We start from the raw sequence: 17,077 nt of genomic DNA, 5'->3' as shown, positions 1-17,077 counted from the left end.
GAATAGTTTAAAATATCTTGACAAGACTGAGTGTCATAGAAATTTTTTTTTAACCCATAACATAAAGGTAAGGTTAATATAACTTTTATTACAATATCTTTAGTTTTACTCAAATTAGCTGATGAAAAAATGAATACAACCCACATCAAAGCTACTACTTTTAGTATTTTGCATGACCTCCATGATTTTTAAGGACAGCACCAAATCTAAGCATGGAATGAACAAGTTGATGAGTGATTTTTTTTTTTTTTTTTACATTTTTTGTTACCTTACAAATGTGTGATGCATCGGCACTAAATAATCTAATGTCACCTTTTTGGAGGTGCTGTCCATTCTCTTATTTTTTAGCTTATTGCATGATGTCTTTTTTTTTTTTTTTTTCTTCACGGATATGCACTTCTCTCATTTGGCACAGGTGATTTTAATTAGGAGACTGCAAAGGGGTCCAGCCGATTTTTGCTCTCATTTGAGAGCTTCAGAAAGGCGAGTTTCATTGCTCCTTTTATTTGCCATTGTTGCTGTGGTTTTGTGCTGGTGGGGCGGCGCGGTCTGGAGTCTTGAGGACTCTGTCTTGCAGCATGGACGCTGTAAGGCATCAGGCCACCCGCCCTGTTGGTGGATTGTTGCTGTGTCAGTGGTTAGCGTGTGACACCGCTCCTTTAAGGCAATAAAAGTTAAGACCCACCGAGCGGTTCGCTGTGACATGGTAGTGGGCTTCATACATTCTGATCAGTATGTTAATGTAAGAACCTCTTAGTCGGTTATATATGTTTTTGACTAGTGGCATTAGATCAATGCATTATTTTTGAAGGTGCTGTCCACTTTTTTTTTAGCATACTAAATCTTAAGTTTGTGATCAAATAACTAAAAATTGTCTTGTGCATATGTATTCACACCTTTTGCTATGAAGCCCCTAAATTTTGTGGTGCAAGCAAGTACCTTCATAGTTCACATGCTCAATGACAGGAAGTCCACCAGGATGCAATCTACAGTAAGTGTCACATTGTCTGTCAGTATATACACTTTACCTTTTCTGAAAGGCCTCAGAGGCTGTAACACCATTAGGAGGCACCACTAACTAAATAAACATGAAGACCAAGGAGATCTCCAAACAAGTCAGGGACAAAGGTGTTGAGAAGTACAAGTCAGGGTTGGGTTAAATATCCCAATCTCTTATGATACGCTAAATCACCATCAAATGAATAGAACATGGTACCACAACAAACCTGTCAAGAGATGGCTACCCAGCAAAACTATCAGCCCAGGCAAGGAAGACATTAATCAGAGAGGCCAAATGTAACCCTGAAGGAGCTGCAGAGTTCCGAAGCAGTGACTGGTGTATCTGTCCATACAACCTCAAAAGGCCGTACACTCCATATTAGTAGCCTTTATGGAAGAGTGGGCAGAAAATGCCTTTACTTACACACAAACTGTAAGGCTCTTTTTGAGTTTGCCAAAACACATGTAGAAGACTTCCCAACTGTATTGAGGAAGGCGCTGTGGTCGGATGAGACCAAAATTTAACTTTTAAGAGCACCAAGGTAAATGCCGCATCTGGCACCAAACCAACTCTGCTCATCACCCCAAGAACATCATCACCGCAGTGAAACATAGTGGTGGCAGCTAGAGTTGAGCGAAACGGGTCGAAAAAATTCAAAAGTCGCCGACTTTTGGCAAAGTCGGGTTTCATGAAACGAAACCCGACCCTAGAATGAGGTCGGCCACGAGGTCGGCGACTTACGCGCCAAAGTCGCGTTTCAAAAGTTTGTTTTGCACTCTTTTTCAGCCAATCAGGATCCACGGACACTGTGGGCAACGTGATGACCTAGGCACGGGTCACCACCATCTTTCAGAAGGGCATGCAAGTGATTGGCTTGCTTTGGTGGGCGTCACAGGGGGTATAAAAGGGCGTGCACGCCGACCGCCATCTTACTTCTGCCGATCTTAGTATAGGGAGAGGTTGCTGCTGATTCTGTAGGGAGAGCGTTAGGCAGGGAAGAAGACAAAAAAACTGCTTCTGCTGCTAGCGATTTGGCCTGCACAACACACAAGTCACTGTGTGTGCAGTGCAAGGGGAGGCTATATTGTGGTGTATCAGTGGTGTTGGTTGTTGGGCTGCCTTTTAAGGCTTCCTGATACGCTGGCATTGCTGTTTACCCACTGCTCCGCAAACTGCTTTTTTAAAAGCAATCCAATCTCCCTTATCCTCTAGTCACTTTGGTCACAGGCAGCTGTGCCATCGAGCGTGTCACATAGCGCTCAGATATGAGTGGGCCTCACACAATCCACAAGTGTCCAGTGTCCAAAAGTGTGCGCAGAGATTCAAAATCTCCATTATCCTCTCGTCACTTTTGTCACAGGCAGCTGTGCCATCGAGCCTGTCACATAGCGCTCAGATATCAGTGGGCCTCACACAATCCACAAGTGTCCAGTGTCCAAAAGTGTGCGCAGAGATTCAAAATCTCCATTATCCTCTCGTCACTTTGGTCACAGCTGTGCCATCGAGCCTGTCACATAGCGCTCAGATATCAGTGGGCCTCACACAATCCACAAGTGTCCAGTGTCCAAAAGTGTGCGCAGAGATTCAAAATCTCCATTATCCTCTCGTCACTTTGGTCACAGGCAGCTGTGCCATCGAGCGTGTCACATAGCGCTCAGATATCAGTGGGCCTCACACAATCCTCAAGTGTCCAGTGTCCAAAAGTGTGCGCAGAGATTCAAAATCTCCATTATCCTCTCGTCACTTTGGTCACAGGCAGCTGTGCCATCGAGCGTGTCACATAGCGCTCAGATATCAGTGGGCCTTACACAATCCACAAGTGTCCAGTGTCCAAAAGTGTGCGCAGAGATTCAAAATCTCCATTATCCTCTCGTCACTTTGGTCACAGGCAGCTGTGCCATCGAGCGTGTCACATAGCGCTCAGATATCATTGGGCCTCACACAATCCACAAGTGTCCAGTGTCCAAAAGTGTGCGCAGAGATTCAAAATCTCCATTATCCTCTCGTCACTTTGGTCACAGGCAGCTGTGCCATCGAGCCTGTCACATAGCGCTCAGATATCAGTGGGCCTCACACAATCCACAAGTGTCCAGTGTCCAAAAGTGTGCGCAGAGATTCAAAATCTCCATTATCCTCTCTTCACTTTGGTCACAGGCAGCTGTGCCATCGAGCGTGTCACATAGCGCTCAGATATCAGTGGGCCTCACACAATCCACAAGTGTCCAGTGTCCAAAAGTGTGCGCAGAGATTCAAAATCTCCATTATCCTCTCGTCACTTTGGTCACAGGCAGCTGTGCCATCGAGCCTGTCACATAGCGCTCAGATATCAGTGGGCCTCACACAATCCAAAAGTGTCCACTGTCCACAAGTGTGTGCAGAAATTCTAAATCTCCCCTGTCCTATAGACACCTTGTACCTTGTTTTACATTACTATATAGTTTGTTGGATTTTGTCTACATTTCTACCAAAAATGAGGAAGGCTGGTGGAAGAGGCCGTGGAATTGGGCGGGGGTTGGCAGCTGGTAATGATGGTGTTGGTGGTGGATCTGATGGTAGTGGCAAGAGCAAAATAGGACCGAATGCAGGAGGTGCTGACCCTGCGTCATCGTCTGGCTACATAAGGCCTCGAACGCTTAGTTTTCTAGGAGTTGGCAAACCGCTTTTAAAGCCAGAGCATCAGGAAAAAGTTTTGTCTTACATTGCTGACTCAGCATCCAGCTCTATCGCCTCCTCTTCTTCAGTTGTAAAAAGTAAAAGCACTGAGTCGTCATTGGAGGCTCATGTTCATGAACCACACCTTTCCTTGTGTCCTTCACCCCAACCAAGATTGAAGGATGACGCAGGCCATACTACTGATTACTCCATGGAGCTGTTTTCACATACCATGCCTGGATTATCAAGTGAAATGGTGAATTACCCAGGCCAAGATGAATCTGACATGGAGTGCACTGATGCACAGCCGCTGATGGATGATTCTGCTGGTACATTCACTCAGAGCACTACATTGTCCTCGCAGTGTACAAAGCCAGATTTTGACCCTGATGAGACTCAGGTGCCCCTTCCCGCACACTATACCACCATACACGGTGACACAGAGAAAGGTGCACATGACATAGAAGAGGAGGTGATGGATGACCCAGTTGTTGACCCAGATTGGCATCCATTGGGGGAAGAGGGTGCTGCTTCCAATAGCTCAGATGAGGAGCATCCACAGCAGACATCGACATCGCAACAGCTGTTATCTGGCAGGCCCGGAGCACTCCAAAGACAGGTTCCAAACATCAAAAGAGTTGCTGGACAGCTTGTCCAGAGGGTCAAAAGATCACAGCGTGCTAGGCTGCAAAATGTCTGCCAAAGTAGGAAGAGTGCAGTGTGGCACTTTTTTGAACAAAATCCTCATGATCAGGCCAAGGTTATCTGTAAGAAGTGCGCAAAGACCTTTAGCCGAGGGAAAAATCTGAAAAATTTGAATACCAGTTGCATGCTTAGACATTTAACCAGCATGCACTTGCAAGCGTGGACACAACACCAAACCTCAAGTGCCACATGTGCAACTGATCACAACGAAGGTAGTCAGCAACGCCACATTGTTTCCCCCACTGTAAGCCCACCGGTTAGCACAGCAGCAAATGTTGAGGTGTCGTTGCAAGACCACAGCAGTCAGGGAATCCCACTGTTATATAAACGAAAGACTGATTCTAGGCCATCAGAAAGAACACCAACTCCATCACCATCATCAACCCTCTCTCAGTCCGCCCTGTCCACCGCTACTTCCACCATATGCAGCTCTCAAGTCCAGCTCACCCTCCCAGACACTATGAGTAGGTCAAGAAAGTACTCAGTCTCTCATCCGCGTACACTGGGTTTGAACGCCCACATTGCCAAACTAATCTCGTTTGAGATGATGCCCTTTCGGTTGGTGGAAAGCACAGCTTTCCGCGAACTCATGGCATATGCAGTACCACGCTATGACCTTCCCAGTCGCCACTTCTTCTCTCGCAAAGCCATCCCAGCCCTCCACCATCATGTGAAAGACCGCATTGTCCATGCACTCAAGCAGTCAGTGAGCGGAAAGGTGCACCTCACAACTGATGCATGGTCCAGTCGGCATGGCCAGGGCCGTTACGTGTCCATCACTGCGCACTGGGTTAATGTGGTGGATGCAGGGTCCACAGGGGACAGCGGTGGTGGGACAGTGCTGCCTAGCCCACGGTATAGGAAACAGTTGGCTGTAGGCGTTCGACCCTCCTCCTCCTCCTCCTCCTCCTCCAGAAGCGAAAGCTCGTCCACAGAGCGCAGTCGTACGAGCACTCCATCTGCAGCTGCCACTGTTGCACACGATGTGTCCCCCTATCGAGCAGCTAGTGGAAAGCGTCAGCAGGCTGTGTTGCAGATGATGTGTTTGGGCGACAGACACACCGCCGAGGTGCTGGCCGAGTACTTGAAGCGACAAACTGAGTCATGACTGGGCAGTGTACATCTTGAGGCAGGCAAGGTAGTTAATGATAACGGCCGTAATTTTGTGGCAGCCATAGCCCTTTCAAAACTCAGCCACATACCTTGCTTGGCTCACACCTTGAACCTGGTGGTGCAGTGCTTCCTCAAAAATTATCCGGAGTTAACAGCCCTGCTCCAGAAGGTGCGAAGACTGTGCGCGCACATCCGCCGGTCGCCTGTACACTCCGTTCGTATGCAGAAGCTGCAGCGATTGCTCCACCTTCCCAACCACCGCCTCATTATCGACATTGCAACAAGGTGGAACTCCACCCTGCACATGGTGGAGCGGCTGTGCGAGCAGAGGCAGGCCATAATGCATTTGTGGGAGGATACACGGCCAGGCACTTTGAGAGCAGACATGGAGTTGACAGGCGTGCAGTGGTCGAAGCTGAAAGACCTTTGTAAAGTCCTTCAGTGTTTTGAGGAATGCACACGGCTGGTAAGCGCAGACGACACCATCCTAAGCATGAGCATCCCACTTATGCGTCTGCTCATGCAAACTTTGACGCACCTTAAGGAGCAGGCGTCTGCAGCCAATGTTGATGAGGAGGAAGAGGAGGAGGGAATCCTTGATGACATTCAGCCATTGTCTGCTCAGGGACCTCTCCTGGACGAGGTGGAGGAAGAAGAGGAGGAGGAGGAGGAGGATGATGGGGATGATTACTTAGGGGAGGAGGATGCATCTCGTGGGGCAAGTGAAAATGTTGGCGTGGCAAGGTCTGGTACAGGGTTTGTGCGTGACTGGAGGGATGTGGATTTGCCAGAAAGTGCTCCTCCACCCAGCACTCGCAGTGCATCATTGACACCGGGAACATTGGCCCACATGTCAGATTATGCCTTGCGGATCCTAAAAAGGGACCCCCGCATTGCCAAAATGATGAACGATGACGACTACTGGTTGGCCAGCATCCTGGATCCACGCTATAAAGGCAAATTACAAAACATCATGCCACAGGAGAACCTTGACCTAATATTGGCTAATAAACAAGCAACTCTGGTAAATCGGTTGCTTGAGGCATTCCCAGCACACAGCAGCGGTGATGGTTCTCACACGAGCCGTACGGGCCGGGGGCAGCTTGGCAGAGGTGTTCGTGGTGCACACAGCAGAAGTGGCGTTGGAGACAGGGGTTTCATGACAATGTTGTGGACTGATTTTTCAAATACCGCTCACACAACTGGTAATACTGCATCGATGGAAAGTGACAGGAGACAGCAGTTGTCAACTATGGTTACAAACTACTTTTCCTCCCATATCGATGTTCTCCCACACAGGTCATTCCCCTTTGACTATTGGGCCGCTAAACTGGACACCTGGCCTGAATTGGCCCAATATGCCTTACAGGAGCTCGCTTGCCCAGCTGCAAGTGTGCTATCGGAAAGAGTCTTCAGTGCAGCTGGAGCAATCCTGACAGAAAAAAGGACCCGTCTGTCAACCCAAAATGTGGATGATCTAACCTTCATTAAAATGAACCACGCATGGGTTTCCAAGGATTTTGTCCCACCTTCCCCTGATGACATAGGGTGACAGAAAAATGTCTTGCTTTGGTCCACCTCTTCCTGGTACTTCACCTATTTCGCCTTTTGCATCAGCTGAATGTCCAACATCAACATATGCCACTTTCTAAAACTCCCTAACTGTGCTGTCTCCCCCCCCCCATGGCCGGGGTCACCACCTACCGCACGACACCGTGCGAGTGCCGTTGCCCTGGACAGGTGGGTAGGCCGACTCTTGGGCGCAGGCACTGGCACAGGGTCCCTCATAGTGCAATCAAGTGTCTGACGGTGGTGGTGCACACCTGCCGTCAGACACACCGCTGTACTATGAGGGGCCCAGTGCCAGTACCGACGCCCACGAGTGGGCCCCCCTTGCTTGGGCAGGGCCCCAGCATTTGCAATCTTTACCTCTCCCTGCTCCTCCGCCATGTAATCTGGGCCGTCAAATCCATACTGTGCCTGACACCGTCTGAGCCTGCCTCCTGAGACATATATTTTGAATGTGTACGCTATCCATACATGTTATCCGGGGATACGGTACCCTTTCTAACCTTTGTGCAATCACGTGCAACCCATACTGTGCCTGACACCGTCTGAGCCTGCCTCCTGAGACATATATTTTGAATGTGTACGCTATCCATACATGTTATCCAGGGATACGGTACCCTTTCTAACCTTTGTGCAATCACGTGCAATCCATACTGGGCCTAACACCGTCTGAGCCTGCCTCCTGAGACATATATTTTGAATGTGTACGCTATCCATACATGTTATCCGGGGATACGGTACCCTTTCTAACCTTTGTGCAATCACGTGCAATCCATACTGTGCCTGACACCGTCTGAGCCTGCCTCCTGAGACATATATTTTGAATGTGTACGCTATCCATACATGTTATCCAGGGATACGGTACCCTTTCTAACCTTTGTGCAATCCATACTGGGCCTGACACCGTCTGAGCCTGCCTCCTGAGACATATATTTTGAATGTGTACGCTATCCATACATGTTATCCAGGGATACGGTACTCTTTCTAACCGTTGTGCAATCACGTGCAATCCATACTGGGCGTGAGAACGGCTGGCGAGCTGTTAAGCAAGCTACAGCACCTGTCCAGACAAGTACAGGGATTCCCTAGCGAGGAGACTTATTTGATTGTTTTCAATGTTGGGACAGCAATTTTTGGGGAGCACTATACTCTGGAGAATGATAGATGGGGCCCACCATACACTGGAACATTCCAAAGGTGGACATCAGACACTGGAGCAGCATTTACAGGGCCCATTATACACTAGAGCATTAGAAATGGGGCCCATTATGTTTGGAGCATTATTTGGGCCCATAAGACAGTAGAGCTTCATCCATGGGGACCAACATATACTGTAGCATTATGTGGAGCTCATCATATACTGTTTCAAACATTATATGGGACCAATGATTCTGTATGGAGAAATAGATGGGCCTCGTCATGAGATGTAAAAAGTGAGGTATTTTTCATTGTACTATACCGCTATTTATCTGCCGTATCGGAGCATGATGAGTTGTGGTATGTGTTAAAGGGGCGCTCTTTCGCCCAGGGCACATGAAAACCTGCAGCCAGCCCTCCCCCCCCCACAACTTTAGCCAAATAACCCCCATTTTTCAGTGCGTAACTTGTATTATGAAGTTAATTAAGGTTGACAAGCTTAAGTAAGAAGAATTGATGCTTTTGGCATTCAAATGGGCACTGTAGGTGTGTTTCCTGTCCTCCTCTCACTGCCGACTTTTATTCCCCATTGACTTACATTGGGTTTCGTGTTTCGGGACGACCCCGACTTTTCCCTATAATCGGACGATCTTGCTCGACCCGACTTTTGGAAAAGTCGGGTTTCACGAAACGAAACGCGACCCTAAAAAACCAAAAGTCGCTAACTCTAGTGGCAGCATCATGCTGTGAAGATGATTCAACAGGGAACTTGCCCAGGAGCTGTGATGTGATCAGACCATTTTCCTGCACGGTCAGACACAGCCATTACATAGTACACAGCAGGGGCACATTTATAAGACTAATTCAGCACAGGAACATTTTAATTAAACACATGCAATTGTGGAAATTAAAGTCTAAACTTTGCTCCTAAGACTTTAATTGGGGTATACTCATCTTTTCAACATGGTTTTGAATTAATTTATTAGGAGAACTGCTTTTCGGGGTGTGCAAAATATCAAATCCTGCCATCAATGGGCAAAATTTGTGGGAGTATTTTACAGTATGAAAATGCTGATTCTGAAAGGAAACAAAAGGGTTTCTGACAAATCTGTTGGGTTGTGCTTGTTTATACTGAGCAGTGTGTATTGATGAATAATAAAGTAACGCCCTTCACATTTTACAACACATCAGCATGCACTTTTTTTTACTTTTATATTGTAAAGTAAATAATCAAATGATTACTATGACAATAAAAAATATCTGCAGTATTACACCGTAACACTGACATCTCAACAGCATTCTGGAAGTGTGATTTGTATATAGGATGTTTTTCACAGTTCTGCTGACAAATGTTATTCTTTCTAATTAACACCAGGAGGCAGTGTCTTGCTATAGAATGAGGGATATATTACTAACGCTATAGAATATGAGCTTATGTATGCACATCTTTAAAATATTCCATTATCGTATTCATTTTCATTATGTTGACTTTATTTTTTATGTATTTTTTTGTTTTTATTAACTATATTCTAAAAGCAAAATTTAAAACACACCAATTTATTTTTTTTACTCTTTCCTTCTGAATCTTTTGGTCACTCAGTTACTACAAATTCTGTTTTTCCCTTCTCTTAAATTTCCCTCTGCCAGTCTAACTAGACCTTTTATTTTTTCAATCATTACTTTAGTTGTTTCAATCATTTAATGTATCCCCTGTCAATCTCTGGACCTCTGCTCTTCTCTATGTAAATCCAAAGTGACTTTTGTTAATTCACCAATTTTTCTGTCTTCATCCAGGGGCATAGCTCATAATTAGAGATTGGCGAACCCAAACAGTAAAGTTTGGGGTCCATACCAAACACCTATTCGTTCACTGACCCTGAACACATGTTACTGTCATAGTCCGGCACCCCAAACATCGGGTGTTTCTCTCGCTGTCATCTGCATGACAGGTCAAGAAACACCTGCGTCTCTGATCAGTGGTAAGATTAATACCACCGGATAGGGCGCTGCGGCTCCCACACTGTCAGATGACAGCGTGAGCCCGCAGCTGTGATGGAAGGTAATGTTTACCTCAAAAAACAGGCATTTGCTGATGTGATGGGACTACTACTCTCATTAGCCTATGCTTGTTGCCACTGATAACAGCGAGAGCAGTTGGTGGTTGATGGAGGTACTCATAAGCCAGCACCTGTTCTATAAATAAAAAAAAAAATGGTGTTGGTTCCCCTATATTTTTGATAACTGAGAGCTGTTGGCTGCAACCCTCAGCTGTCAGCTTTAGCATGGCTGGTTATCAAGAATAGAGGGGTCCCCATACCATTTTTTAAAGTTATTTAAATAAGAAAAAAAACAGCGTGTCCCCACCTAATTTTGATAACCAGCCAAGCTAAAGCAGACAGCTTGTGGCTGGTATTCTCAGGCTGCTAAGGGGCCATGGCTATTGGCCCCTTAGCCTAAAAATAGCAGCCTTTAGCTGCCCCAGAAAAGCACAACTATTAGATACACCAATTCTGGCGCTTTGCCCGACTCTTCCCTCTTGCCTATGGCGGCAAGTGGAGTTCATATTTGTGGGGTTGTTGTCAACTTTGTATTGTACGGTACCATCAATGGATAGGCGTCTATAAGATGCCTCTCCATTACTAATCCTATAATTATGTTGTAAATAAACACCGCAAAAATACAGCCCTTTATTTATTTGAAATAAACACTTTTTGGGATTTCTAGTCCCATCAGCTGCTGCCTGTGATTGGAGGTAAACTTTTTACCTCCAATCAATGCTGCGGGCTCGGATGACCGTGTGGGAACCACAAATTTCTGACCGGCGGTATTAATTTTACTGCCAATCAAAGGTGGTGTTTGCCACATTGTCACGCACATGACAGCGTGGCAAACACTGGATGTGTTTGGGCCCCCTTTCATGTGAATTGAGTTTGGGTACTGTTCTTTTAGGGGGTGGTCTTTTTCAATACCACAAACTATGATGTAATGAGCGATCAAATTGATTATATCACAAGAGATCGGATTATCGCAGCTTCAAGCCCTATAAAAAGACTAATGAGAATAATGAAAAGTAATGGCGTTAATAAAAACGCCATCTCGCACCGCAAAAATAAGCCCTCAACCCAGATCCACCAACTGAAAAATGAAAACGTTACCTGTTTCAGAAAATGGCAACACAACCATCTCCCCCCAATTATTTTTTTTGCAAACTTCTGTTTACCACTAAAATAATACAAAAACTTGTTTAGTATCACCATAATTGTACTGATGAGCAGAATCGTATTGTAAGGTCATTTTTACCACAAAATGTACACTGCAAAAAACAAGTCTTCACGTGTCTATGTGACAGAAAAATAAAAAAGATATGGCTTTGAGAAGAAGGGGAGGAAAAAATGAAAACGTAAAAGATGAAATTGTTTGCTACGTGAAGGGGTTTATGCAGTACAGCCCTTAGATCATGACCATCCAATACTGATTGTCGGCCTGGTACCTTGTGCACTTGGATTTCTCCAGAATCTTTGAAACGTTTGATGATATTATGTTCTGTAAATGGTTAAATATTCAAAGTCTTTGCAATTTTTACTGTGAGGAACAGTTTTCTGAAATTCTTCTCCAATTTTTAGTTGTAGTTCACCGATTTGTGAACCTCTGACCATCTTTGTACTTGAGTGACTCTGCCTCTCTAACATGCTCTTTTTATATACAGGAAATTGACCCTCCATCGGTTAGTGCCAGTTACATTTGATATGTATTCTAATAAGATCTGCCTATATAAGATTAACAAATCATTTGTGTACATGTAAAGAAACCAAGAAAGCAATGTCCAAACTTTTTAAAAAATTGAGCTTTAACCCCTTCGCACCCGAGCCTGTTTTTGCCTTCGTGACCGGGCCAATTTTTTCAATTCTGACCAGTGTCACTTTGAGGTCAGAACTCTAGAACGCTTCAACAGATCCTGCTGAGTCTGACATTGTTTTCTCGTGACATAGTGTACTTCATGATGGTGGTAAAATTTCTTAGATATGAACTGCGCTTATTTGTTAAAATCGAAATTTGGCAAAAATTTTGCAATTTTCAAACTTTTAATTTTTATGCCCTTAAATCAGAGAGTGTATTGCACAAAATAGTTAATAAATAGCATTTCCCACATGTCTACTTTACATCTGCACAATTTTGGAAACATAATTTTTTTTTTTTTAGGAAGTTATAAGGGTTAAAAGTTGACCAGCGGATTTCTCATTTTTACAACAAAATTTACAACACCATTTTTTTTAGGGACCACCTCACATTTGAAGTGAGTTTGGGGGGGTCAATATGACAGAAAATACTCAAAACTGACACCATTCTAAAAACTGCACCTCTCAATGTACTCAAAACCACATTAAAGAAGTTTATTAACCCTTCAGGTGCTTCACATGAATGAATGGAATGTGGAAGGAAAAAATAAACATTTAACTTTTTTTCACAAACATTTTACTTCAGAACCATTTTTTTTTATTTTCACAAGTGTAGAAAGAGAAAATGAACCACAAAATTTTTTGTGCAATTTCTCCCGAATACGCCGATAGCCCGTATGTGGGGCTAAACCACTGTTTGAGTACACGGCAGAGCGCAGAACGGAAGGAGTGCCGTTTGACTTTTTCAATGCAGAATTGGCTGGAATTGAGATCGGATGCCATGTCGCATTTGGAGAGCCCCTGATGTACCTAAATAGTGGAAACCCCCCACAAGTGACCCCATTTTGGAAACTAGACCCCTTGAAGAACTTATCTAGATGTGTCGTGAACACTTTGAACCCCCAAGTGCTTCACAGAAGTTTATAACGTAGAGCCATGAAAATAAAAAATAATTTTTTTTCCACAAAATGATCTTTTAGCCCCCTATTTTTTATTTTCACAAGGGTATCAGGAGAAATTAGACCACAACAGTTGTTGTCCAATTTGTCCTGAGTACAGTGGTACCCCATATGTGGAAGAAAACTACTGTTTGGGCACACGGTGGGGCTCGGAAGGGAAGTAGTGACGTTCTGGAATGCAGACTTTGATGGAATGGTCTGCGGGTGTCATGTTGCGTTTGCAGAGCCCCTGATGAACCTAAACAGTGGAAACCCCCCACAAGTGACCCCATTTTGGAAACTAGACTGCCCAAGGAACTTATCTAGATGTGTGGTGAGCACTTTGAACCCCCAAGTGTTTCACTAAAGTTTATAATGTAGAGCCGTGAAAATAAAAAAAAAAAATCTTTTTTTTTTTTCCACAAAAATGATCTTTTAGCCCCCAATTTTTATTTTCACAAGGGTAACAGGAGAAATTGAACCCTAAGAGTTGTCCAATTTGTCCTGAGTACGCTGGTACCCCATATGTGGGAGAAAACACTGTTTGGGCACACGGTGGGGCTCGAAAGGGAAGTAGTGACGTTCTGAAATGCAGACTTTGATGGAATGGTCTGCGGGCGTCATGTTGCGTTTACAGAGCCCCTGATGTACCTAAACAGTGGAAACCCCCAATTCTAATTCCAACCCTAACCCCAACACACCCCTAACCCTAATCTCAGCCCTAACCCTAGCCCTAGCCCTAACCTGCGTGCCTGGGTTTTTTTTTTGGGGCTTTTTTTTTCTTTTTGTGACAAGATCGCTGCCCTGCGATCTTACTCATAGTAACGCCACTTCTCCTCTGATCTCACACTGACAGATGATCAGAGGAGAAGCAGCGTTACTATGTGACAAGATCGCTGCCTGGCACACAAACGTGACTTCTCTGATCTCACACTGACAGATGATCAGTGGAGAAGCAGCGTTACTGTGTGACAAGATCGCTGCCTGGTACAGCTGTGCCAGGCAGCGATCAGCTGTGCCAGGCAGCGATCTAGTCACACAGTAACGCTGCTTCACCTCTGATCATCTGTCAGTGTGAGATCAGAGGAGAAGTCGCGTTACAATGAGTCAGATCGCCGGGAAACAAGCAGCTTTCCCAGCGAGCGCGCTCATTGGCTGCTGTGACGCTTACGTCATCAGGACCTGAACCAATCAGGTCTCGATGACGTCGGGGGTCGCAGCATGCATTGTGCACCAGGATCCCCGCGTTATAAGGTATGTGGGGGTCCCGGGGGGCACAAAACTGCCGACAGTAGATAAACGTCGGCACTGCACAAAGCCCAGCAAGCGCCAACGTTTATCTACTGTGGGCGGTCAGGAAGCCGTTAATATTAAAGTAGTTTTTCAGAAGTTCATGTACAGCAGGAGTACTTGATAGGAACGTAATCAACTTTTTAACATTCCTTCCTCTGCCAATTTGCTTTGGGAGGTTGGTGGGGACACACAATAAGTATAACTTCAATAACTACACATTCTTTGTGGGAATACTCAAGCACATAGAGACCTTGCTATCTGATACAGGGACGAATGCCAACAGAATCACGCGCAAGTAATTTCTCCATCGCTTCATTGGGGGCACAGGAACCATGGGTGTGTACATCACAAAGTTGTTGAGACTTTTTTTTAAACGTTATTCCTGCAAAACTTTAATAGCCACTAAATTCACTATATACTTAATTGCATTGGACTATTGGACATAACACTATATTGGTGTGTTGTTAATAGGTGACTGCATTGAAGACCATGGCTAATCAAGGTGGCCCCAAATACAGCCTTTCTCAACAGCCATGGGCACAGCCAGGTTTGTGGTATAATTGTTTTAATATTTCCTTCACATGAAATGAGTTTATTCTTCCTTTTTTTTTATTTTTTATTTTTTGGTACTTGATTGATTTTCTCACAGTTTTCAGCAGCATCTTGTATTATTTCTAGGAAATAAAACAGTTGTTGATGACCATTTACATGGCTTCTGCATTGAGAATTGCACATTTTCCATAAAGAATTTATTATTTAGGAGAACCTCGGACAAATGCCAAAATCCTCCTATCTTGCCTTCTAAATGATCTTTTACCTTTAGGTTTCTTGCTAACTAGAAGTGGCACATAATCAGGCCTTTGTGATTTTCCACTGTGTTTTCCAATCAACGAAACACAATTTATAAATACAAACCCTGTTGCTAGATATTGCTGGAATATGTGTCTCAGGTAAAGATATACCGTATTTTTCGGATTATAGGACACACTTTTTCCCCCCAAATTTAGGGGAAAATGGGGGTGCGTCTAATAACGCCGATATACCTTATGGGCCGCGGTGGAGCAGGGTCCCAGTGTCGCTGCTGGAGGAGGAAAGAGTGGAGCGTTGCTGCAGGCTGTGATGAGGGGGTGTTCCGATGTGTGCAGCTGTGGGTGAAAGGCTGCGGTGCGGGGGGCTCTGCCGGCATTTTGTGAAAGCCTGGAGCCCCCCCGCATATACATTACTGCGATGCGGTGGCCTCCGGGTAAATGGCCACCGGGGGCGGCACATGCTCCTATTGAGATCTCATCCCGAGATCTCGGGAGATGAGATCTCATTGCCGAGATCTCAATCTGAGCATGCGCCACCCGTGGTGACCATTTTCCCGGAGGCCACCGCATCGCAGTAATATGCGGGGGCTCCGGGCTTTCACAAAATGCCGTCAGAGCCCCCCCCACAGAGCACCGCAGCGGCGCACATCGGAACACCCCTTCATCCCAGTCTGCGGCCTGCAGCAACGTGCCACTCTTGCCTCCTCCAGCAGCGACCCTGGGACCCCGCTTCACTGCAGCCACCACCCACAGTAAGCAATAAGGCGCATGGATTATAAGAGGCACCACCGTTTAATTAAAAAGAAAAGTTTGTTTTCCTATTTTTCTCCTCAAAATATGGGGTGTTTCTTATAATCCGCAAAATACGGTAGATGCTAGCCTTGTTGAACAGCCAGTATCTGCTACTAACAGCAGCAACCGGAGCATGCTCTGGTGACTACTGTTAACCCCCTTAAATGCAAAACGAAATTTAAAAAATCATTTAAGGTGTGCAGTCGTGGCACCATTTTGAACGCATAAGGGGTACTTCATTGACATGATCTCAAGGTACTAATCTGTCGTCATGGCATCTTGGGCCTATTGCAGGATCCCCATGGCTGCCATCTTTGTAATCCTGAGGTGCTGGGCTTCATAGACCATCATTTTACCTATATACTGTAATACTGTTGAATTGCGGTATACACCATGTTCCAAATTATTATGCAAATGATATTTTTCTCTGATTTTCCTAAGTGGTCGGTGCTAATGACAGTCAGTCTAATAAAAGTCATCACCCATTAGAGTATACATTGAATTTTATTGAAGAAACCTCCCAATGATAACAGTATCTCCAAAATGAATAAAAACTCAAAATGTACTGTTCCAAATTATTAGGCACGGTAGAATTTCTAAACATTTGATATGTTTTAAAGAACTGAAAATGCTCATATGTGGAATTTGCAGCATTAGGAGGTCACATTCACTGAACAAAAAAGCTATTTAACTCCAAAACATCCTAACAGGCTAAGTTACATGTTAACATAGAAACCCTTCTTTGATATCATCTTCACAATTCTTGCATCCATTGAACTTGTGAGTTTTTGGAGAGTTTCTGCTTGTATTTCTTTGCTTGAAGTCAGAATAGCCTCCCAGAGCTGCTATTTTGATGTGAACTGCCTCCCACCCTCATAGATCTTTTGCTCGTTGATACTCCAAAGGTTCTCTATAGGGTTGAGGTCAGGGGCAGATGGTGGCCACTGTTGTGAACTCTCTCGATTTGACTTCTGAGTCGGGGCTCACTCTGGTGGTTACTGTGGGTAGTGGAACTGGCCGAAGGCTGAATCCATTCTGGCTACAACTTATTGATTTGGATGGACAACTGGGGGTTGGCTGTTGTGAACTGGTCACCGAGGAGGATGGCAGGAATAGGCTAGGCCACCAGGAAACCAGAAAGGTTGGTAACTTAGCGGATTGCAGACCCCTAAT

At 45.0% G+C, this 17,077-nt stretch overlaps 1 protein-coding gene across 2 annotated transcripts in view; it reads left to right on the top strand.

Moving 5' to 3' along the window:
• COG3 (component of oligomeric golgi complex 3) overlaps positions 1-17,077 on the top strand; it is a 136,500-nt gene that overhangs the window by 103,555 nt on the left and 15,868 nt on the right. For both annotated transcript variants that reach the window (XM_073580279.1, XM_073580278.1), the window contains exon 20: positions 14,775-14,850. In XM_073580279.1, coding sequence (XP_073436380.1) covers positions 14,775-14,850 — 76 coding nt within the window. The remainder of the gene's footprint in view (positions 1-14,774; positions 14,851-17,077) is intronic.

Source organism: Dendrobates tinctorius, unplaced genomic scaffold, assembly GCF_039654945.1.
Source record: "Dendrobates tinctorius isolate UK_male_01 unplaced genomic scaffold, ASM3965494v1 ptg000064l, whole genome shotgun sequence".
NCBI classification, from domain to species: domain Eukaryota; kingdom Metazoa; phylum Chordata; class Amphibia; order Anura; family Dendrobatidae; genus Dendrobates; species Dendrobates tinctorius.
This window is presented reverse-complemented; position numbering and strand designations above follow the sequence as displayed.